The sequence below is a fragment of the Ictidomys tridecemlineatus genome, chromosome Y, assembly GCF_052094955.1.
Source record: "Ictidomys tridecemlineatus isolate mIctTri1 chromosome Y, mIctTri1.hap1, whole genome shotgun sequence".
In the NCBI taxonomy this organism is placed as follows: domain Eukaryota; kingdom Metazoa; phylum Chordata; class Mammalia; order Rodentia; family Sciuridae; genus Ictidomys; species Ictidomys tridecemlineatus.
In genome coordinates, this window is record NC_135494.1 from 1,558,423 (window position 1) to 1,584,412 (window position 25,990).

General features: G+C 41.3%; 1 protein-coding gene across 1 annotated transcript; it reads right to left on the reverse strand.

Moving 5' to 3' along the window:
- Positions 1-3,920: 3,920 nt before the first annotated feature.
- On the reverse strand, positions 3,921-18,059 carry LOC101960707 (uncharacterized). Its single transcript, XM_021733431.3, has 4 exons — positions 17,926-18,059; positions 8,156-8,282; positions 7,916-7,976; positions 3,921-7,132 (listed from the first exon to the last, which is right to left on the reverse strand). The coding sequence occupies exons 1-4, from the start codon at positions 17,926-17,928 to the stop codon at positions 5,566-5,568; spliced, it is 1,758 nt and encodes a 585-aa protein (XP_021589106.2). The 5' UTR covers positions 17,929-18,059; the 3' UTR covers positions 3,921-5,565.
- Between the last annotated feature and the right edge of the window lie 7,931 nt (positions 18,060-25,990).

Genomic DNA, 25,990 nt, shown 5'->3' on the forward strand with positions numbered 1-25,990 from the left:
TCATGGAAAATTTTTATTTCATCTTCAATCCTGAAGCTTAATTTCGCTGGATACATGATTCTTGGTTGGAACCCTTTTTCTTTCAGCATTTGAAATATGTTGTTCCAGGATCTTCTAGCTTTCAGAGTCTGTGTTGAAAGATCAGCTGTTATCCTGATTGGTTTACTCCTAAATGTAATCTGCTTCCTCTCTCTTGTGGCTTTTAAGATTCTCTCCTTATTCTATATGTTGGGCATCTTCATTATTATGTGTCTTGGTGTGGATCTCTTATAATTTTGTATATTCTGTGTCCTGTAGGCTTCTAGTATTTGGATTTCTTTTTCATTCTTTAAGTCTGGGAAGTTTTCTAGTATTATTTCATTGAATAAATTGCTCATTCCCTTGGTTTGAACCTCTATACCCTCTTGTATCCCAATAACTCTTAGGTTTGGTTTCTTGATGTTATCCCATAATTCTTGGATGTTCTGCTCATTATTTCTTAACATTATCGCTGAGTTGTCTATGTTCTTTTCAAGTTGAAAAACTTTGTCTTCGTTGTCTGAAGTTCTATCTTCTAAGTGTTCTACTCTTCTGGTAATACTCTCATTTGAGTTTTCAATTTGGTTTATTGTTTCCTGCTTTTCCAGGATTTCTGTTTGTTTTTTATATCCTCTATCTCCCTATAGAGTTGATTTTTTGCTTCTTGGATTTGTTTATGTAATTCATTGTCAAAGTGATTTTTCATTGTCTGAATTTGCTGTATAATGTCTTCCTTGAGACTCCAGATCATCTGAAGCATGTATATCCTGAACTCTTTGTCTGACATTCCATCAGCTGCAGATATTACCTCATCTAATGTTGAATTGACCTGTATTCCTTTTGGTCCTTTATTTCCTTGTCTTTTCATACTGCTCATGATTCTTTCTAGCTTTGTGAAACTGTTGTGCTAATGTTTTTCCCCTTATATATTTGTATTGTTCTTGTATAGCTCCAAAATCCCTCTTTTGTGGAGAAAGACAATGTTAACAGTTCCCAATATAAACAGTATATTATCTAGGCACAAGTTTTTATTATTAATACATTTATAGTTAGAATCTAAGACTATAGATATTGGTTTTAATTATTGCTTAAGAATATATTCATTAGTTTCATAAAAGGCGTACCATATTTGGTGGCATATAGAAAACTTAATTTCAGATGAAGAATGTTATACTTAGAGGAAAAGGAGTGAGGGTATAAGGTTAAACTAACTTAGCACCTTTGGAGAACTCTAACCAATAGACTGGTAATTTATGGAAGAATGTATAGACTCAACCTCCTATCTGTATTTAGATAGTTACCTTATGTATAGATAGCAAAGGTTAGGAGATTGAAAGTGGGATAGAGAGAATATGAATAAAAAAGAAAAAAAATAACAAGGAAGAAAAGAGAATTAAGAGAAGGAAAAGGAAAGTAAGATAGAAATAAAGAAAAAAATGGAGGGAAGTTGGGGTATATGCAATTCCTCTATATTATATTACTTTGGTAATTCAGTTGTTCATGCACAGTTCTTGGTTTCACATATGCTGAAGCTGTGGAAGAGAGAGAAGAGAGAAAGAAAGAGGAAAAAAAAAGTCTCTCAGAACACTGTTTTTCTTGCTTCCAGTAGGTGGTGTTGTCTATTCCTAGCTTGAGCCTCTGTGTTCAGGGTGGTGGATGTAGCCAGTGTGAAAGGAAATGAGCTTCCACCAGTATCTTCCCTGCTCTAGTCTCTGAGGTAGAAACCAGGTGCCTGTACAGTTGTTGTTTTGCATTGATAGCTACAACCCCCCAAAACTTGTGGGAAATATTTTGAGTTATCACAGCTAAGGGTGGGGGAGTTGGAAACCGGGTACCTGGATCAGTCGCAGAACCGTGCTGTTAGCCACACCCCCTTTTATGGGTTTTAAGGGTTGATGGGCTTCCTCCCGACTAGCACTCGGGGCGGGGCCAGACTTCCTCCTCCGGTCTGCCTTGGCGCCGGGCGTCTTCCTCCTCCGGTCTGAATTTTTATGTCTCCTAATAACTTTTGAAAGTCGTTAAGTGATTTGAGTTGATCTACTCATATTTGAATTTTTGGTGGATGGACCATGGTTGAGGATAATAGAACTCCTAAATAATTAATTGGAAAATTTAATTGTACTTTATCTATTGCTATCTCTACATTATAATTTTTTAATAAGTTTGTAAGTATGGCATAACATTTTAGCAATGTGTTTTTATCTTTGTGTGCTAATAATACATCATCCATATAGTGAAATGTTTGTAGTTCAGGATTTTGATTTCTAAGTGGCTGGATTACTCCGTTAACATAAATTTGACACATAGTTGAGCTGTTAGCCATCCCTTGAGGGAGTACTTTCCATGCATATCTCTGATGAGGACCTTCATGATTCAATGCAGTGATAGTAAATGCAAAACGTGAACTCTCCTCAGGATGAATAGGAATTAAAAAAAAAAACAATCTTTAATATTTATAACTAAAACATACCAGGTTTTTGGCAAAGCAGACAATTGTGGAATCTCTGATTGAGCAGGTCCCATAATAACTATCTCATTATTAATGGCTCTTAAATCTTGCAATAATCTCCATTTACCAGATTTCTTTTTGATGACAAAAATAGGAGTATTATGGGGAGATACAGAAGGTTGTATATGTCCCTCCACTAATTGTTGTTTGACCAAGTCATGGCTGCTTGTTACTTTTCTTTAGTCAGGGGCCACTGAGGAACCCATACTGGGCTTTCTGATTTCCAAGTAATTTTTATTGTCTCAGTGACCCCTCCTGAAAACCCAATCCTTGTCTATCTATTTCTTCATCTATCTGTATTGGTGCCACTATACTTTGTCCTTTTTCTTCCAATACTTTTCCTTTCCTAAAACCTTGTCTAGCCATAATAGTGGATGCATTTGAATTAATGTTGTTAATGTTAGTCCTAATTGATGAAGGACATGTCATCCCCATAAATTTATAGGAAGATGATCCAATACATATGGCTGTATAGTTCCCTTACATCCTTCAGGATCCTTCCAATCTAATACCATCACACTTCTATGGGGATTAGTTGCCACTCCTAGGCCTCGAAGCATTTGAGTGGCTTGTTGTAATGGCCAATGTTTTGGCCATTCTTGATGAGAGATCATGCTAAGATCTGCACCTGTATCCAGTAGCCCAATAAATTCACGTCCTTGAATATTTATTTTATCATGGGATGAGAATCTAAATTTTAAAAAAGTATAGCCCAATCTACACCCATGGAGCCTAATCCCTGGGAACCTCTTTCTATAGTACGACTGGAAAATTTATCATGTAGGCTGGGTATTATTAATAATTGTGCTATTCTATCTCCTGGTGAAATTACTGATATACCCTTTGGAGAAGTGGTTATAATTTTTATTTCACCTTCATAATTGGGATCAATTACCCCAGGACTTATCATAAGTCCTTTTGGAGTAGAAGAACTGCATCCCAATAATAAGCCTACTGTTCCTTTGGGAAGAGGTTCTTTTACCCCTGTGGGAATGATTTGAACTCCCATCTCTGGAGTTAGTACTGTTCTGGCAGAGGTTTTCTGGAATATTCCACCTAAGTATTATTCATGGGAAGAAAAGCTAAGTTGGATGTAGTTTTTTTTAAAAAAATTCACTGGTAAAAAGTCCTTTCAGAAGAAAGAGACCATCTGCAATTGTGGAGGAAACACCTGCAGAGCTGCATCTGTTGATGTGGTCATCAGTGTGGTCCACACACACAACAGCAACAAACTCACTACCTGAGCTACAGGAGTGCTCGATGCTAGAATGCCTAGCATGCACAAGGCAGGATTGGGTCCCCAGAACTGGGAAAATAAAAGAGAAAGCAACTCAGATATAGGGCAAAATATATTTTGAGAAAGTGCCTCTCCAAATAATATACACAAATGACATTATTTTTCAATGCTCTTTAATGTGTCTACATACAATACAACACATGAGACTTAGAACAAGCATAAGTGACAAGAGTGGGGTCCCAGAGTCATCAACAGATGAATAAGAAATCAAGGACGAGAAAGAGGCCAGCTGCAGGGTACATAGATACATCTCTATGGTTCCAGCTCCCAGCCTCACCTCATCTCACAAAATAACAATTAAAAAGAGTGTGGAGAAACTCAGCGGTAGAGCACTCCTGGGTGAAATGTGAATAAAGAAAGAGAGGAAAAAATTTCAGAAGAGACATTTCACCAGTCTGTTCCAAAGGCTGCAGTAGAGAGGCTTAAACTAACATTCACAATATGTAATGAAATATTAGACAAGAAAAGACTTAAAACACATGAAAATGGAATCTAACAATCAAAGAGATTTAACCCAGAAAAACATGTTGCTTTCAAATCTTCATGTTGATGCAATGCTCCTCTCCAACCCAGGGTGCATTTTTGTTACCTCTGAATAGATAAAAAAAGAAATGAAGGCACACAGTTTTTCTCACACCTACAGTGGTTGTCTCAAAATAAATAAATAAAATGAAAATTTACTCAAGTCTGAACAAGTTCAAATGGATGTAAAACAAGCAAAGGTCCTACCACATTTCTACATACAGGGCTTTTCTCTACTGTGATTTCTTAAATGCTGTTCAAAGGGACCTGGAAAGTTGAAAGTCTTACTACAATTTTTAAAGAGAGAAAAAGGATCTTCTCAGATGTGAATTGTTTACACCTTTGAAGAAAACTCTAAAAGTTGAATACTGCCCCACATGGCTTATCCTCAGCATTTTCTACAGTATGAGTCCTTTCATACAACTGAACAAAACTAGAACAGCTGAAACATTTATATTTCTTATTTGCATAGGATTTATTCTTTTTATTCCAAAAGAATCATCCCAGTCCTTAGTGAAATACTTAGAAAACTAGATTTCCCAGATTTCTCACACTCACAGGGCTTCTCTCTGTGAGTGTTTTCATACATGAGAAGGAAAACAGGGCTGAATGGGAAGCTTGCAAAATGTAGCAAATCCCCCACATTCATAAGGTTTGTTTTTCAATGTGAGTGAAATGGTTTTGAAGGCAACAGGGAAAATGGAATGATTCGTGATATTTTTCACATTTAAAGAGTTATTGAGTCCAATGTGGAGGTGTATGCCTTTAATCCCTGAGACTTGAGAGGCTGATTCTGAAGGATCAATGTTGGAGGCTAGCCTCAGCACCTTAGGAAGACCCTAAGAAATGCAGCAAGTCCCTGTCTCAAAATAAAATGTAATAAAGAAATGGAATGTAGCTCAGTGGTAGAGAACCACCAGAAAATCCCCAGTCTGTCTCTCTGTCTCTCTCTCTCTCACACACACATACACACACAAACACACATTTCCAGAAGTGTGAGCCACTTCTTGTGTTTGAGGATAACATGAAATATTGATTTACCATATTTCATATTCAAAGGATTTTTCTCCAGTAAACTTTTTACATGTATATGAGTGAAACAGAAATAACAGAAGAGTTTACCAATTGTTTTCATGCATACAATTTCTCTGCAGTATGTGTTCTTTCACATGTGTGAAATAGACAGGATGTGGCAAAGTCTTTTCCCCATTGTTGACATTCATAGGGTATGTATTCTTCCATGTTTGTGAAGATGATGGGATGAAGCAAAGGCTTTGCCACACTGCTTACATTCATAGGGCTTCTCTCCAGTATGAGTTTTTTCATGTGAGTGTAGCTGACCAGACTGAGCAAATGCTTTGCCACACTGCTTACATTCATAGGGCTTCTCTCCAGTATGAGTTCTTTCATGTATGTGAAGGTCACTGGATCTAGCAAAGGCTTTGCCACAATGTTTACACTCATAGGGCTTCTCTCCAGTATGTGTTCTTCCATGTATTTGAAGGTCACTGGATCTAGAAAAGCCTTTGCCACACTGTTTACATACATAGGGCTTCTGTCCAGTATGAATTTGTTCATGGGAGTGAAGGTGAGAGGACTGAGTGAAGGCTTTGCCACACTGCTTACACTCATAGGGCTTCTCTCCAGTATGAGTTCGTTCATGTCTGTGAAGGTCACCAGATTTAGCAAAGGCTTTGCCACACTGCTTACATTTATAGGGCTTCTCTCCAGTATGTACTCTTCCATGAATCTGAAGGTTACTGGACATACTAAAGGCTTTGCCACACTGCTTACATTCATAGGGCTTCTCTCCAATATGAGTGTTTTCATGTGAGTGAAGGTGAGATGACTGAGTGAAGGCTTTCCCACACTGCTTACATTCATAGGGCTTCTCTCCAGTATGAGTTTGTTCATGTAAGCGAAGGTGAGAGGACTGAGTGAAGGCTTTCCCACACTGCTTACATTCATAGGGCTTCTCTCCAGTATGAGTTCGTTCATGTATCTTAAGGCAAGAGGCAGTAGTAAAAGATTTTCCACATTGTTGACATTCATAGGTCTTTTCTCTGGTATGTATACTTCCATGGTTATAAAGCTGATGGGATGTAGCAAAGGCTTTGCCACACTGCTTACATTCATATGGCTTCTCTCCAGTATGTGTTCTTCCATGTATTTGAAGGTAACTGGATGTAGAAAAGGACTTTCCACACTGCTTACATCCATAGGGCTTCTCTCCAGTATGTGTTCTCTGATGTATTCTAAATAAACTGGGATAAGCACAGTCTTTCCCACATACCTTACATTTGAAACGTGCATTCCCCGTGTGTGTGATCTTGTGCCTTTGAAGACTTGTGTGTGAAATAAAGGTTTGACCACCTTTTTTACATTCACAGAGTTTCTCTCCAGAATAAGTTCTTTTATGCCTTCTAAATAAAGAGGAGAAATAAAAGGCTTTCCCACATACCTCACATTGAAAAGGTTTACATTCACTGTGTGTTCTCGTGTGACTTTGAACACCTAGGAGAAAAGAAGGGGCTTCACCATATTGTTGACATTCAGCAGGTTGCCACCCAGTATGAGTTTCTTCATGTCTTTGAATGTCACTGGAACAATTGATGACTTTCCCATGTACTATACTTTCATATGGTCCATCTCCAGTTTGTGTTAACTTTTGTGTGTGAACACTTATGGGAGAAACCAGAGATTTCCAAAAGTTTTTAAATTCACGTGGCTTCTCTTCAAATTCCTCGTGCTTGTAGTATTTGTGTCCAGAGTGGGATGTGATGTGCCTATTAAGGAATGAAGGACATATGAACTCTTTGGCACATATAATGAAGTCACATGGATTTACTCTATCAAAATTTTTTTTTGTTCAATTAAGAATTGGAATCGGACAAAAAAAAGAATTGGAATCGATTTGAAGGTTTCCCCACACTATTTTGTGCCTTTGAAGTTTACCATATAACTTTTTTGAAGAAGAAGTCACCAGCACATAATCAATGCTTGATTCATTCACAATTTGCTATTTATTTATAGATCCTTACATTACTACCAACATCAGGTAAAGGCTAGGTTTTCTGACTTGTTCAACTTGCCTGAAAATAAGGAGATTGAAAGGAAACAATCCTTTGCAATACAGATTCTCTATGGCTATTATTCAAATTGTGATATTCACAAATCCAATTTCATAGTACATTTTGGATGTCAAATACTTTGAAAAGACTGAATATCTGTTAGAGCTAAGTATATATTTCTGGTAAAAATATTATAAGACTAAATACATTTCGGGGCTGTGGATGTGGCTCAAGCGGTAGTGCACTCGCCTGGCATGCATGAGGCCCGGGTTCGATCCTCAGCACAACATACCAATAAAGATGTTGTGTCCGCCGAGAACTAAAAAATAAATATTAAAAAAATTCTCTCTCTTACTCTCTCTCCTCTCTCACTCTCTCTTAGAAAAAAAAAAGAATAAATACATTTCATATTATGCATACTTTTTCAGTTAGTTTGCATTAAAAATTATATGACAGTTCTCAGATACCCTCACGAATTCATCTTGTGAGTAGAGTTACCTTATATTGCTCCTAGAGTTTTCAATCTGATCTTTAGTGATCTTGTCTTCCCACTTGTTTCCTTAAATGGAAGAACAGAACAATCTTTATGAATATTTAGGAGCTAGAAATGCTTTGCCAAATCGTAGGTGCCATTTATGCTGCAATAATTCACCAACTGATTCCCTTTTAACCTTCTACATAAGTGAACAAAATAACATGAGTTCTCTGTTTGACTAATTTTAGAAACATCATTATTACCTATAGAAGCCAGGTTTCTGAGGACTTCCAACATCACATCTCTGTAAAGGTTCTTCTGAGAAGAATCCAGCAAAGCCCATTCCTCCTGGGTGAAGTTCACAGCCACATCCTCAAAGGTAACTGAGATCTAAAATATCCCACCAAATGTATAGTGGAGGCCAGGAGAGATTGACAGCATGAGAAATCTATACTCAACATGCATGATTTTCACATGATTCCCTGGCCTCTCGATTAATTCCATGATTTGGTCCATCAAATCTTTTCTGTACTCAACTTCTTCCAACCATTCCAACACTAGAAATTCACTACTCAAAAGGCAAACATAATAGTGATTTATACCCTTTCTTTGGTGAGTTCACAGGAAGTAAGACAGGCTCCCAGATCACTCCTAACTTCTTTATTGATTGCACCTCTATTACATGTCCTAGAAATGTTCTGTGTGGTACAGAGCTAATATAAGGACTTCTGATAGTACTTATCTTAAGAAAAGAAAGGTGATGAGAAGGAAATTGCAGGAATCATAAAACTAGGCATTTGAGAGAGATTCTGCCAACTACATTGGCTCCCTGTACCTACAAAGTTAATATAGACAACATGGCAATACTGATGTCTTGTTTCCTCTGAAAGTCTATTGTTCCATACTTAAAGAAATGCCTAGAACACCCCCTAACCCACACCCTCTGGGCATGGGGTCACTAAGGAGATTCCTTCCTAGACAACATTTAGACAAACTTTCACACAGGTTGTCACAATGCATTAGCTGGAGATAGAGCTCATCCTGTGTGATTACACTGAGAACAATTAGAAGTTTGCAGGTGCTTTACTCCAGAACAAATTTAGTCAACTAGCTTACTATTAAATCACCAAAACAAACATGAGTTCTCTATTTGATTAATTTAATTTATTAATAAACACAATAATTTTATAATTTCCTGTGGTTACTGTCAAACCAGAATGGGGTAAGTGAAAGATGGCACATGTCTTAGAAATAACTCAATGACCCAAAAATGTCACTTTGTCCAAACAACAGCCTTACAATAACTCTCAAAATAATCTTCTTAATAAACAGCAGGCACTACTTTTGTAGGTCTCATGGGAACAATGAATGTCTAAAGACTGCCAAACTCTTCTTAACAGCAGCCAGTTCACTACCACAATGTACAGTCATGAGAGACATACCAATGTTCTGCTCAAGGACATTTTGATCAACATTGGGCCACATGTGCAATGGTTGTCTGTTGTGAAAGAGATTCATCGTGCCTGCAGCAATGGTGGTGCAAACAAACCTAAGGCGGAAAGTCTTCCAGAGTGTGCTAAAGCAACAAGTTTGTAGCCCAGATTCCTGAACTATCCCACACAATCTGGGTGTGAAACAGGCCACCATTCACATCTATAAGCATGCTAAGATGTCTGCACAGTGATGGAACAGGCAAAAAGAAAATGTCCCTGCCACTGACACAGAACCATACTCAAGGACTGAAAACATAAAGAACCACCCAAAACAATGAAGAATCCACAATTACACTCAGAGACATCAGCTCAACTCTGTCAGGACAATGATGCAGGCAGGAGGGCTTCATGAGCCTTTAACCAAAGGGGAAGCACACTGAGGTCTCAGGGTCACAGCAACACTGCACAGGACATAAACCACACCCCTACAAGTGCACCACCAGTGAAATCGCATGTATGCTCAAAGAACATGAGAGCTAAAGCAGAAATCAGATCAGAAGCATCTGAAAAACCTCCAGGGAAGGGAACATGAAACACAAGACTCTAAACAGACACAGGACAAAGAGGTGACTCAAGAGAAGAGGTGACCATTTTGAAGGAAAAAAAATGTAAAAGTCCATCATAGGAAATTTATAGAGAATACTTTAGAGGTGGTGCTGTATTGATATCTAAGTCATCCAATGCACATTTCAGAAAAGGAGCTAAAAGCAATCATTGAAACTCTTGTTTCAAGAAAACAGAAAGAAAAGCAAGGTAAACCTAAATTAACCACAGGAAGATAACAGAAAAGGTGTTGATGAAACCACAATCAGGACATTCGCAGTTTGCAAAATCAAGTTTTTCATAAACATCACCATCTAACACATTTTAAAATGTCATCATCAATAATGCACTGGGACTTCAAGATTATCATAAACGTGCTTGATACAAATTAGAAACTTGCAGAAACTGGACCACTTCTTTGAGAGAGATTACACAAAACAGATGAGCCCATGGCAGCTCAAAAAAACAGACTGAATAACTAATTACTATCCAGAAAGGCAAGGCAAGGCTCTGACATCTCAAACAGGCTTCCATGAGACACTTAAGAACTGCCACCAATTTTCTACATTTTTTTCTAGAACATAGAAGCTGAGTTAACACCTTCTAATTCCTTCTGAGGCATACGTTACTATATTATCCAAATTAAGTAGATAAAGAAAATTGTTAAATAGAAAACTATGAATGATGCTCATAATCATAAATGCAAAATTTAATCATAAATGCAAAAAACTGTACAATCAAGCCATCACACGTCAGGTGTCTATGCAAATGATGTGAAAATTATGGGCACAGGAACCCTCACTGCAGTGACTACAGCAGCCATATCCAAAACTGCCCAAAGCTAGATGCAAGGAAGATGCACCTTTCAATACTGAATGGACAAGCTGCAGTTTATCCACATCAAAGAACATCACCCAGAAAATGAGCTCTGCAGCCTGGAAAGATACAGCACCCTTACAGGCAGACCTGTAAGTGAGAGAAGCCAGACTGAAATGGCCATGTGCAGTAAGATTTCAACTCAAGAACATTCCTTAAGAGACAACATTATAGATGCAGTAGCAGAACTGATGGGTACCAGAGACTTAGGGAGCAGAGAGGGAAGGAGCAATGAGGAGGAGTGATGAAGAGGGGGAACACAGGATTCCCAGAGCAGTGAAACTCTTCTGTATGACATTATCTTGTAAACTACGTGACACACAAAATCACATCACACAGACGAGGAAGCCTAAGGTAAAGGATGAACTTTGGCTTATCATAACGTGTTGCTTCATCCATTTTCCTTATCAAATGTTCAACACTGGTTTAGTAATTAACAAACACCCTACAACAATGCAATATGTTGAAAACAGTGGAGACTAATGGCTGGAGAGAAGGGGTATTTGATACTATGAGTAATGGCACATTTAATTGTCACCTTGATTGGATTAAAGATACTGATGATTAATGAGCTTCTCGGTGTGTCCACGAGGGTGTGTCTACAAATGATTGTCATGTGGAACAGTGAACCAGACTGGAGAACCTCCTTAAGCTAGGCAGCACCATCCAATAGGACGGTGTCTTGGGTGGAACAAAAGTTGGAAGAAGAAGGAAGCACCAGCAGAGCATGCTCCTTTTTTTCTCAATGGTTTCTTAAATGCTACTGCAATGGCCTGAGAATATCAGAGCCTGCCTTCTTCACTCTCCCAAAGTGGACTCCACAAGTGATTCTCCAGGGAGTTTCCAGAATCTCTGGTCTGGAGTAGGGCAGCACAATTAATCCCTCTTGTTCTGAGGCCTCAGCCTCTTGGATTCTGTAGCTACTACTTCTAAAGCTCTCTAGCTGCAGACAGCCACTATAGACATCCAGCTTCAGGTCAAGTAGGCCAATCTAATGAATCCCCTTTGATAATCATACTTCCTCTTAATACTGTTCCTCTAGAGAACACTGACTAATAAAGTATGTAAGCCTAATATCGCTCATAAAAACAAAGTTTATCTAATAAAGAAGTAAATAATCTACCAAGCCATGAAGTTTTACAAATATATACATAAAAAATAATATATGCTAAATACCATTTTCATAATAATGCAAAAATAAAGCAAAGAGGAAGAGTCATAGGTACAAATTTCAAAACTATGGAAGAAAACTGATTTTTTTTTAGAGAGAGACAGAGAGAGAGAGAGAGAGAGAGAGAGAGAGAGAGAGAGAGAGAGAGAATTTTTTATTTAATATTTATATTTTAGTTTTCGGCAGACACAACATCTTTGTTTGTATGTGGTGCTGAGGATCGAACCTGGGGCACACACATACCAGGTGAGCGTGCTACCGCTTGAGCCACATCCCCATCCCCAGGAAACTGATTTTCAATACTATTTTCATCTGGAAATAAATTGGATGATAAGTCTTTTTTTTTTGAGAGAGAGAGAGAGAGAGAATTTTTAATATTTATTTTTTAGTTCTTGGCGGACACAACATCTTTGTTGGTATGTGGTGCTGAGGATCGAACCCGGGCCACACGCATGCCAGGCGAGCGCGTTACCGCTTGAGCCACATCCCCAGCCCCTGGATGATAAGTCTTAAAAGTCATTCCAGGGGCTGGGGTTGTGGCTCAGCACTAGAGCACTCAACTCGCACTTTCAAGATCCTGGGTTCAATCCTCAGCACCACATAAAATGAATAACTAAAATAAAGGTATTGTGTCCAACTACAAATAAAAATTAAATATTTTTTTAAAAAGTCATTCCAACTGCTGGTGGGATGGTGTGCACCTGTAATTTCAGCCACTACGGAGGTCAAGGCAGGGAAATGGCAAGTTGGAGGCCAGTCTCAGCAATGTAGCAAGATACTCAGAAATTTAGTGAGACTGGTCTTCATCAAAAATTAAAAGGGGGTCTGGGATTGTAGTTGAGTGGCAGAGCACTTGCTAGCATGTTTGAGGTACTGGATATGATCCTCAGCACCACAGAAAAATAAACAAACAAAATAAATATATTCTGTCTATCTCCATCTATACAAAATATAAAAAAAGAAAAGAAAAAGAAATAATAAATAAATAAGAAGAAGGGCTGAGAATTTGCTCAGTGGTCAAGTGCCTGTATGTTTACTCCCCAGTAAAACATTTGCCCACAGCCAGAACGCTGCTCACTAATAGAAATTCATTTCTGGAGGATAATTAAGCATGAACAAGTCCATGGCATCAATCCCCAGCACTCAATAAGTAAGCAAATAAATAAACAACAGTCTACAATACTAATTCTCTTGGACTGGAGTGTTGCTCGGTAGTAAAAAAACTTGCCAAGCATGTATGTGGCCCTCCCTCGGATCAATCTCCATTAGTCCACACACACACACACACACACACACACACAAAAATATACATGTAATGAGAAATAAAAATTATTATAATACAAATGGTACACAATTAGAGGCATAAAATACAACAAAATCAATGGAAAGACAACACACTTTCTCACAAAGGGGATTGAATGTTCCCATGATCGACATTCTCTGAAAAAGCACTGAGAATTTCAGAAAATTCTGTGAAATTTAGGGCATAGTTTAATGTATTTTGGGGGTAAACTTAAGAAAAACTACATCTAAAAATGGAAATAGTAGGGTTGGGATTCTGGCTCAGCAGCAGAGTGCTTGCCTAGCACATGAGAGGCCCTAGGTTTGATCCTCAGCACCACATAAAAATAAATAGTATTGTGTTTAACTACAGCAATGAAAAATACTTTTCAAAATATTGGAAATAGTAGACTGTATCTAAGATCAGCCAAAATGTTGTATAGGACAGAGTAGAGAGAGCATGTTGCACCCAAATTTCATAAGCTAAAAGGCCAGCTCCCAAAGGGGTGGCCCTAGCAGGAGGCAACTAGGAGGGAACAGGAATCAGGTGATATAGTGGGAGTGCTCTTGAAGGGATCAGCACCCTTATTTAGACAGACATATCGCTCCTTTCCAGAAAACAAGTGTCATTTACTATTTCACTGAAATTCAATGATTAAATGATCATAACTGGGTATTTCAGATATTGCCAAAATTGTCCTTAAAATTTACAATGAAGATGGGAGTGATGGTGCACATCTGTAACCCAGTGGTTCAGGAGTCTGAGGCCCCCAGCTATGTATAAAGACTCTGTCTCAAAACAAAGAATCTAAAAGGGACTGGTGGTTAAGCACCTCTGGGCTCTATTCCTGATACCAAAAAAAGTCACACAGTTAACATGAACCAGCCAAGTCCAGACAACAACAGTGAAAAACTGTCATCCTTTGTCAAATTCATCACATTGTGAAGGATAGATACTAGTTTTCATGAAATCACATTCATAAATTTATCCACCACTAGTTTTATAGAATTCTACTCAAATTCTGCAGCATTAATTGAAGACAGGGTTTCTCTATATCTTGCGTGGCATTTTGGAATCTAGGGTTGGAGTTCAATTTGAAATAACTGAAAAGACAAGATTGAATCTTACAGAATTTCTATACCTACTCAGGGGTAGCAAAAGATAAATTAATTAATTAGGACATTTCTTTCTTTTTTTGGGGGGTGGTACCCCAAGATTAAACCCAGAGACATTTTACTACTAAGCCACATCCCCAGTCATCCAATCATTTTTCTATTTTATTTTGAGACGCAGTCTCACCAGGTTGCATAAGGCCTGGATAAGTTGCTAAGGCTGCCCTCAAATTTGCAACACTCCTGTCTCAGCCCCTGGAGCGAGAACGATTACAGGTGAGCACCACTGCACCTGGCTGTAAGTTGGGATGTTTAACAATGGAAATGTAACTAGACTTTTTAAAATCCACTTCTTTCTTGTCTATTTAATAACAGTCCATCCCACGTGGCTCTGAATAAATAAACCTGGGCCTCAGATAAGTGAGCACATCATTTCAAAGTGATACACAGAAAGCTTTGGTACTGAGGAAGCACACATGTGTCAGGCTCAAGGGGCAGAAAAGGTCCCTGACAGCAGGGACATACTCACTCCTGGTCTTGCTCCCTGAAAGCCTCCAGGATCACTGTCCCAGGGACCTGGAAATGACACCAGTCTATGAGGCTTTTCAGTTTGCACAGCTCTGAACTGGGGTGGGTAGTCCTTATACTCTGGGAGAGGTTTTGCTCCTTCACACTGTGAGAGACTAAAACAGCCAGAGTTACTGCTGACCTGGCCCCTCAGCACCAGCATCCACAGGCTGTCTGTCCACCTATCTCCAAGTAATGAGAACAGAGCATGGGAAAAACAAGGTCCCAGGGAAGTAGTTGTCTAGATGAGGCCTGTTCCAGGAGATTCCTCAGCCCAGAGCCCCCAGCAGCTTCCCTGAGAGGCTGCACCCTACATCTCAGACTGTCCCCTAGGAGGAGCTGACCCAGGGCCTGAAGTTCTGTTCACTCTGCAGGGCACAGGGCAGCTGTGGGCACTTTGTGGCAGCTCCAGGAGAGGATAGTGGCTGAGGACTTGGCACCCTGTAAAGTGTCCAAAGGGAAACTCTGCCCAAGAAATCTGAAATGATGTCTACACCTAAGGAAGATAAAAGGAGAAGCACAAGATTTTTACAGCTGTGAACTCAAGTTCTCTATACATTGCATCTAAATCAAAGAACCTTCAGAGTACTTGACTTTAGCTAACTAGATCGCCATGAGGGTAGAAGGGCAGGGTTCTGTATGGAGATCAAAAATAATTTTGGGCTATCTTAAGCCCTTCAATAGCCAATCATCTTAATTTCTGTAACAGACCACAATATCAAAATTTCTCAGAATATATCACTAACCTTACCAGATGGCTCCAAAATCTACCAAAGCTCAGAATGCAATAACAGAAATACAGAAAAAATTTTCTTTATTTTTGTCTGTACCCCAACAATCTGATGTTCCTATGAATGCAGTTGGTTAATGCAGTGATACACAATTTATTTTATAAAAGTTCATGTAGGCCAGACACAGTGGCACACAACTGTAATCCCAGCAGCTTGAGAGGCTAAGGTAGGAGGATTGCTAAATTCAAAGCCAGCCTCAGCAACTTAGTGAGACCATAACAAACTTAGTGAGATCATATGTGAAAATACAATATAAAAAGGGCTGGGGATGTAGCTCAGTGTTTAAGTGTCCCTGCGTTCAATCTCTAATATATTAAAAAAAAAAGAAAGAAAGAAAGAAAGAAATTATGTAATCATGTAATCTCTTCCAGGTAGGGACACACACATCATTCAGGGTATCTTGAATCCATGTTCCTTAGTATAGTCATTAATATTTGGGTTAAAATGAACTATTTTCTGTAGCTGGGGTTGTCAATGCCTTTAATCCAAACAGCTTTGGAAGCTGAGGCAGGAGGATCACAACTTTCAGGCCAAGCTGGGAAAAATACCTAGACTTTTTCTGAAAATCATATTGAAAAGAGCTGGGGATGAAAGACAGTAAATGAATCAGACATTATTGTAGTGGCATCCTCTTTTTTCACAGAAAATTTTAACTGGATTTCTCCAGAAATCTTCAACATGGCTAATTTTAGGACTGTCAACAAAAGAGTGTCCACAAAAAAGTTCAGTGTAGACAAACTTCCTATTTTTATGTTGCCCTATTTTACTGGGCCACTAGTCTGAGAGAAATTAGCACTCCAAGTGCTGGACTCGAACTCCCCTTACTAGTTTTTTACACACTTGTATCCAGTATAGTAGTTTGTAGAAATGTGCAAACAAGGCCTCTGGCCTTGAGCTGGGCTTCACAGAGAAATCACCAACTAGGGTCCATAGTAACAGCTGGTAGAGGAGGAAAAAAAGGGGAGAAGAAGCTCTCCCCTTCTCAGGTGCTGTCCTTTAAGCGTTCACTTGGTCAGAACAGAAAAAGAAAAAGCTGCTTTTATGTGTGTGATGTGACAACTTGACTATGGTGACTTCATTTTGTGAACTTAGCCATGACACACAAAAAGGTCATGACAGGGGCAGTTTGTATTCTTTTATTCATGAAAATCCCCCAAGAACACAGAATGATCTATGGTGCCAACTGGAGACTGACTGACTGCAGCTTTCAGCCTTGCTTGCATTGCCTGAACCCCAAATGTCCCTTTTGTGCTTAAATATGGAGCCAACTGAAGGCAGGGGCACTACTCTGATGAGTATAAAATCCTAAAACCACCTGAAGTCAGGGTTCAGGAGATTGATTGATTGATTACAGCAAAAGCTGTGCCCTCTGAGACTGGCTGCAGCCAGATAAAACTGTTTCTGGCTATCTTCAGTGCCTTGCCTCCTTTGTCCCTACATCATCATTTCCCTGTGTGCTTATGTGACTACACGACTGGGGTGACTCTACATCATGGACTATCAGAAAAGGGAGCAGTTATCCTCTATTGATGGAGCCCAGGATTCCATATCCCTGAGATCTATAAACAACGACTTTATTCCTTTTAAAGCAGTTATTTTGAGCAAACACAAGGAAGTGTTAAGTGATTATTCTTTCCCCTCAAGTATAATATTCACAAATAGAAAACAAATGCTTTCAAAAGTGTCCTTCTTGCCAGGGACAGTGGCACAGGCCTGTCATTCCAGATACGTGGGAGGCTGAAGCAGGAGGATCACAAGTTATGGCTGGGGAGGGAGGGAGGAAGATTATTTCAAATTTTTCACTAGATGAAAAGTGACAATTAGCAGACGGTGTCCATTGGGACTGAGTGCGAAGAACCAACGTCTGGCCGAGCTGTGAGGTGGAGGGAAGGTGGGTTTAGAGGCAGGAGGCGCCTGCAATTTGGGGGACCTACAGCAGCCTCCGGAGGAGCTCCCCTGGGAGGAGGAAGGTGCATTTGTGGCCCTGCTTCCTCCACGTTGGGAAGAGTGGGTCGGGCCACCAGCAGGGAGCAAAGGGGACACCAGGGACCTGAGCCGCCCTTCCAAACCCAGGGAACCAGGGGACAGGGCCCAGGGCCACCCGCCAGCGAGGACTCTACCGCGATCAGCAGCTCACCTGCATGCAAGCCCCAAGGAAGGTGCTGACTGCGCACCTTCAGCCCTGGCTGCAAACTCACCATTTTTGGCTTCCTTGGTGACCTGGGGTCCTCTGTGGAACCTCCAGTCACCCGAGATTGCGGGGTTCAAGGGAGCGAGAGTCACATGGGGTCCCTGAGGAGAGAACTCAGGCGCAAGAGAAGGAGTAGCCCATTTGTTGAGGAAGAAAGCCCGCGAGATTGCGGAAGCCCGCCCTCCCTCTTCCTCTGCGCACTGATTGGACAGTTCCTCCAGCGTCCTAAATGGATGGCCTCCAGGCCCGCCTCTGCATTGTGACTGACAGCTGACATCATCCAATCACTGGCTGAAATTGGGTAGAGTGACAGATTCCTGGCTCCAGCCCTTCTCGGGCGGAGCTTCCGGGCTGTGCTGGGAACTAATCCAGGTGGGAAGCCTTGGCTTAGCCTCTGGGACAGAGGGGACACCTGGCGCTGAGCTAGGCTTCAGCCATAGAGTGCTTTCCCAGCATGGCGAGGCCCTGGGTTTAACCTCAACACAAAAACAAAGCACAGCTTCTCAGGGAGGCTGGGGCTGGAGGAGCCCAAGGTCAGAGAGACCCTCTCTTAAAATAAAAGGAAAAGGGTGGGATGTAGCTCAGAGGTCCAGGTCAAGCCCCACTGGGTTTATTCCCCAGTACCTCAAAGAAAAAGAAAGAACTATATAACATATATATTGTTTTTTTTCAGCTGATGCGACCTCAAGCAACTTAGAAAGACACAGTCTCCAAATTTTTGAAACACTACTTAGAGACATCATATGTATGACCCATACATAATATCTAAAAATGAGAACAATTTGAAAACTATTTTAGTAATTCTCATCACCTCCCGGCCTCTGTGGCTTTGAGGAGGCAGCCTGAGCTATGAAAGGAAGCCATTGGGGTTGGCTCTGATGCTCAGGGTCCCATCCCCAGCAGAGAGGGTGGGCGAGGAAGGAAGGCAATCCTCCAGGGCAGCAATGTGCGGTGGAAATTAAATGGGTGCCTTGTGCTTAGTGCAGATGTTCTACTCCGACTGTTAGGAAGTCTTGTGCAGAGACCTGACTCTGGGGATCCCACAGGTCTGGTCAGGTGTATGCCCCAATATCAAACAGAAAAGGTCATGATGCAAAGCAGGAAAGGAACTTTGACCAGTGCAGCTACACCAGGAAGACAAGGAAACCCTGTCCTTATGCTGTCTTCAGGTGCTGACAGGGACTTTGAGGTTTTATAGAAGGACAATCATAGGCATGTAAAGAAAGGGAAAAGTGTATGTAGGATTTAGTATTATCTGTAGGACTTAGGCTTCAGGCATCTGTGGGTCTCATGTCTGTGAGCTCACACTCACATGTCCCTCTACTGCACAGACTGACCTCATTTTGTCTCTGAGGAGGAAGTCCCCCTCCAGTGTATTGTTTCCATGTCAAGGTTTCAGATGCACCAACATTTTCAAGCAAAGACACAAGCCCTAGAAAGAACATACCCCCAGAAGCTGACCCAGGGTCTCAGCTTGGGAAGGTGAGTATTGGAGGCCCTGGGGTGGGGCGTGTCACCCTGCTCAACCATGGAGCAGCACCCCTGCCAGCGTTGCAGGCGCAGTTTCCCCAGCTCGACCCAGTACCCCCTTCTGCTCGGATAGAGCCCCCTACCTCCGTCTGCACCCCACCCCAGCGCTGCTCTCCAGGCCACACAGAGAAGGCGCCCAGGGCTGGGTGTAGGTGATTCTGGGTCTCAGGACACCATAGCTTTATCCCCAGGGGCCGTCGCTGGACCCCTCCCTGGGCCTGAGTGGGGCCTGAGTTGCCGAGCGCCCCTTTGCTCTGGGGATCCCAAGGCTGCGGATGGAGCTGCTGCAGGATCTTGTCCCCGGACCAGGGTCCACAATCCACCCCAACCTCTGCTGGCATCTCCACCCAGATCCCGCCTGCCCTGGTGGCTAATTCCAATTAACCTGCAAACTCTGGCCTGGGCGGTGCCCTTGGGGAGAGGTTCTCCTATCTGGCTGCCCAGTGAGTTTGCAGCTTCTGGAGACTTCTAACAAGGTGGGGCCTCAGTACAGTGGGGGGGGTCCTTTTTATATTCCCACTATTATACCAGATTCCTGGGACCCCATAGACCTCCAGGAACCGAATCTGATGCAATCACACAGGAGTCTTTACTGCAAGCTCGAGCCTGGACTCACAACCATTCTCAAGACAGCAGTCACAGGAAGTGAGTCCTGATTTTTTGTTGAGATTTTATAGGTTTTGGGGGAGACACTCTACATGTCTCAACATCACACACAAAGACTTTCACACCATGGGAAAATCAAACAACCACCTTTAACATTGATGAGCACATTCCCTGGCGGGAACAAGTTGGGTAGGGGGGATTGGTGAGTTCAAGAGGTGGGGCCAAGATGAGTTGCAAGAGTGTGCTGTGCCAAACTACATGGTTTCCTTACATGTTATGGAGCACTGAGACTACTGGGGGAGGGGGGTCACCTGGCATTCCAGTTATATTCCCCTGTCTTCTGCTGATTGGTAGTTGCTAGTCGGTTGCTATGGGTTTCAGGGTCAAGGTGTAGGCCACTTTCCAGGAAGTAGCATTGCTGAGTCAGAGACACCAGGCACTGCAGATCTCTCCTGTTATTTATAGACAAACAACTCAGCACAGAGCTCGCTCCATGCCTAGGAATGCTCTGTGGATTTTCCAAGATCAAGAGTCACCCCTCCCTTGGACAGGTCCTGCTCTGAAGTAGAGGCTGTTTTTTTTTAAAAATGAAGTCACATCAGTTTCTCACCACCAAGAATCTTGGGATAGCATAACCCGCCTCAGAGAATCAGTGAGTGTTCAGCTCCACCAGGCTCCGCCTTTGGAATCTGTAGGGTGCTGGACTCCAGGCTCCATGGATGCACTCAGGGCTTGGGGTATCTGCATGCTAAGCCAAGGGGACCAGAGGCCAAGAATCTTCTTACGGGAGACCTGTGTGATGGTGCTCTCAGCAGGACCCTGGTTCTTCTGCTGTGACAGATAATCTGTTTTCATTATTCCAAATCAGTTCTGTATTTTTACCAAAAAAAACTAGAGCTTCCTGTATTGCCAGGCTCCCCTAAATCCTTGGGGAGTAAGTATTGATTGCAAATGCATGCAGGAGGCTTACCCCTCTCAACTCAGAGTTGGAATCACAAGAGGGTGCTGGAGGTGGAGAAGAGGACTTTGTTTTAATTTGGAAATTTGAATATTCACGTTTCCATAGGCGCTGGACTTACAGATGGGGTTACATCCAGAAACCCCAAATACAGTACATTCAAAATGCATTTCACAAATCTCACCTGCGAACATCCTAGATTACCAGCCCAGTGCATTGTATGGGTTGTTTCAACTTCATTTTTATTTAATATAATTCATTTCTTTGTGTTTTGGGGTATTAGAGATTCAACTCAGTGCGCTAAACCACTGAGTCACATGCCCAGCCTCTTTAATATCTTACATAGAGACAAGGTTTTGCTGAGTTGCTCAGAGCCTCACTAAGTTGCTGAGACTGGCCTCCAAATTGCAATCTGCCTGCCACAGCCTCCCAAGTGGCTGGGATTACAGGCATACACCACCACGGCAGACAAGACTATGTTTATTAAGGAGACTTGGGTCCTGGGAGCAGAGATGTCAGAGAACCTCAGAAAGTAAGTATGTTGGGTGCTGCTAGGTAGACTATCAAATGTACTGAGCATGATCCTGGGTTACAAATGCTCTGGGGTCACAGGGAGCTGCTTCCCTGTGGAGAGGTATTTGAGGGAGGTTGCTTGAATAGGGGAAGATGAGAAAGTTCAAAACATCACATAACAGAGAATACTGTTATCTAATAACAGTTAAATCCTAATGCAATAAAACATAAGCTCTACATTATGATTTCCAGCCTTAACCATCGTGAATTTGTTTCAACAATGGAAAGATATTTTTTCTTATGTAAAAATACATCAAATTGAGATCAATGGTCCAATTTCATTTTTATCCATTGAATCAGCTGAAAGTACCTTTCCAGAAGCCCATGTCACAATGTTTTCACTTGCTTCGCTTTTCTTACATTCCCTCCAAATCATGAAGTCTTCATTTCAGCAGCACTTACAATATCAAGAAATATGCTCTCCAAGAAAAAAAAAATCTGTTCCAACCCGTTGTCCCATTTGGTCAACTCACAGCTGAATGAAATTTGTGTTTACCTCAGACTACAAGTAAAAACAAAGTATAAATCACAGCCAGTCACAGATGACACAAACACAGTTCTAAATGGGGGCATGTTCCAGGGAGCATAATACATCCATGGAGCCCTGCAGTCTTCCCCTGGGTGGGCACAGGACAGGTCAACGGAGGTCCTTAAATCACACTATCACAGCAGATCAGAACCCAAGTTCTCTGCTGGACGCCCTCTCTCCTACTGGCAGGGTACCCAGGGTGTGGGCAGAGTATACCAGGTTTCCACAGGACAGGGGGAATTGTCCACCCTGTGGCACACACCAGGTTGACCCTGGGGCCCAGTGTACCAAGACTCCATAGCAGGAGGAGATGCCAATCGTGCAGCATACACCATGTTGACCTGTGCAGACTGGGGTCTGGCAGGAGCCCATGAGCTAACAGAGGGTATGTTTCCTGGTGCCCACCAAGGCCATCAGGAAAGAGGAATGTGAGTGTGGGGAACTGAGGGGACTCTGAGCTCAGGCAGTGCAGGGAAGAAGGCGACAGTGAAGAGCAGATCCAGGCACGACTGGGTGGAGGTGGCCCAGGAAGTTCATCAGACCCAGGAGTAAATGGGCATCCATGCAAGTGCCTCCTGCTCCACAGTCATTAATAGACCCCAGCAGAGCACAGCAAGAACACCCAGAAGTATATATCAACATGCAAAATCCTTTGCAGTACAGGGCAAGCACTGGAAAGCAGGTTCCTGGAAATTTATTGGCTGCAAGGTCAAGAGGGGTATTGCCTTCATGAAGGCTGACCACCTCCAGGGAGCTACACCCACTGTGGACTTCAAATGGGTCATGACTGCTGGTAAGGAAGCTCTAAAGTGTCTGGGGGCCTTGAAACTAGTGCTCCAGAATCCCATCAGAGACCCTGCTGTTACTGTTAAAAGAAAAATTCCTGGCTACCATGTGAAATCTTTTGCCAGTTGAGGCTCTATTAGTGATGTGGGGCAGCTGAGGCTGGATACTCAGGAAAATTCCAGGAGCAGACTTATTCACAGCAGGGCTTAGAAGGGTAGCAACTAAAATGTTGTGGACCTTGATGTTGTAATTTCATTATCTTTACACCTAGTGGGAGGGGGTGGAGGTTTGTTTATTTATAGGACTCTACAAAAAATTTTTTTTGGTTATTCAAAGAAAGTGAACTTTTAATCATTTTTGAGATTATTCAGAGGTCTTCCAAGCTTTGCCAGAAAAGAAGAATTAACATCATGAAATCTTCATTCAACATATATTGAGTTCTTGGCAAAACCTTTTCCTGATATTTGTTTTAAAGAAAATTATGGTGAGGGTCTCTGGAGAAGCTTACTTAAGATTCTTAGGTGCAGAAGGGGGCAACAATACATTAGGATATTCGACTGGGGCCCTCCTTACCTAGTTTTGATCACATGCTGTGTATGAAAAAAAATCATCACAGGACGTTCCCAGGGCTACTGAGGTTCCCTGAACACAGAGAGAAGTCCAGCCTGGGTTTTCCAGCATATTCCACCTAAATATTAATCATGGTGATAAAAGCTAAATTGGATGTCAGTGGTTAAAATTCCCCGCTGTCTCGGGCTGGGGAAGTGGCTCAAGCGGTAGCATGCTCACCTGGCATGCCTGTGGCCCGGGTTCCATCCTCAGCACCACATACAAACAAAGATGTTGTGTCTGCCAAAAACTAAAATATAAATATTAAAATTCTCTCTCTCTTCTCTCTCTTAAAAAAGAAATGTCAAAGGAGGTTAAACTCTATTGATGGTTGTTAACCATTCAATTGATAAAATTAAAATAAATAAATAAATAAAATTCCCTGCTGTTAAATGTTTTAGAAGAAAGGGACCAGGTGAAAACGTGGAGAAAAACCTGCAGAGCTGCATCTACCAAAGTGGTCCTCAGTGGGGTCCAGGCACACAGCAGCAGCAAACGCACCACCTGAGCTAGGGGAGGGCTCAGTGCTAGGGCACCTGTCTAGCAGGCACAAGGCAGGATTGGGTCCCTGGCACCAGGGAAAGAAAAGAAATAGAAAGGAACTCAATTAAGTACAGGGCAAAGTATATTTTGAGGAGATGCCTCTCCTAACAATACATACAAATTACAACTTTTATAATGCCCTTTAATGTGCCTACTTACAACACAACACATGAGACTTAGAAGAAACACGAGTGGCACAGTGGTGGTCCCAGAGTCATCAACAGGCCAATAAGGCACCAAGGAAAGGGAAGAGGCCAGTAGCAGGGCACAAAAGGGCACATCTCTATGGTCCCAGCTGCTAGGAGGCTGAGGCACGGTGACCACAAGTTTGAGGCCAGCGTCACCCCATCTCAAAAAATAACAATACAAGGGCTAGGGGGAAGCTCAGTGTGGAGCAATCCTGAGTGAAATCTGAAGGAAAGAAGGGAGCAAAGGAGGAACAAAGAGACATTTGGCCAATCTGCAAAGAATGCTGGAGTGCACAGGCCTCAACTCACATGCACAATGTGTAAGCAAACTTTAGAAAGACACAAAAGAATAAGTTAAGAAGATATGAAGTCATAATTTTTGAGAAAAAATAGTGGGCAGCAATGTTGTGAGAAAAGTCAAAGAAATCAATAGTTGCATGACACAGTGAGGATGAAAGAACTGCACTAGGGAGGGTATGTAGAGAAAAGGGCGATTTGATCCTGTACATGCGTGTGCACTTGGGTATGAGTGTGCATGTGTGGATGGCATAACTCAGCCCTCTCAGGTGTTTGCTTTTGTAGTGTCATTTGGTGCTTTAGATAACACTCACATGAGCACCAGGCCACATTCCATTGTTTCAGTGACTCTGCAAAGTTGATTATCTGATGTCTGGTGCACAGAGGGAAATATAAAATCATTTGTTAAAAAAAAATCTGTAATAGTCTTAGTGATTACTTGCATTTCATTTTATCATAAGATCTTAAAAGAAATGAAAAGGTTTCTTCCCTTAAATACTAAAGCAGTTCTCCCACCCTGTTTGCAATAGAAATTATCTAAAATAAACTTTTTCCAAGTAGACTTCAGTTTAGTCCAAGTGGAAATATAAAAATTTGGAGTATAAGGTGTGAGTTAATGTCCTTGTGATGCTCAGAATCATTCTAGAGTCTTAGAGCCTGAAGGGCATTAGTTACATGAACACATTAAAAAGTAATTCTTGCGTCTATATCAACTAAGACTTGGAAACTCTACAGAAAGAAGGTACACAATGATTTACATCAAAGTTTCAAGAAACATCCAGGATCCAGGCATGATAGCATGTCTGTAATCCCAGTGGCTATAGAATGAGAATCCCAAGTTCAAATCCAGCCTCACCAACATACTGAGGCCCTTTAGAAAAACTTAAAAAACACTTCAATCAAAATTTTAAAAATAAATAAATAAAAATGGGTCCGGATGGGATCAGGGCTTATGCACTTTAGATATGATGATGATGGTGGTGGTAGTGGTGGTGGTGGTGATGATGATGATGATGATGGTGATGATGACAATTAAAATATGAATGCTTATTTTCTCTTGCCCTCAATTGTATGACCCTGGTAATTATATTGTAAACCTCTCACAATTTTTATTTTGCCAAAAAATACATAAAAGTCATAAAAATGGACAATAAAAGAGAAAATGAACTCAAGGGAAGAAGAGAGATGAAAACTCTAAAAAAAAATTAAAATGCTGCAAATACAGGTTAATACATTTTAAATACAAAGCTTGTGTACTATTCTATATCATACTTTTTTGTACAAAATCATACTACACACTAGATTTTGCCAACTCATACACAGTAAATATAGGATTATGTCATCATATGGGAGAGTTGACAACAGATGGAAAAAATATATAGAGAAAAATGAAATCTAACAGGAAGAGATATTTAACTGGGAGAAACATGTTGCTTTCACATCTTCATGCTGA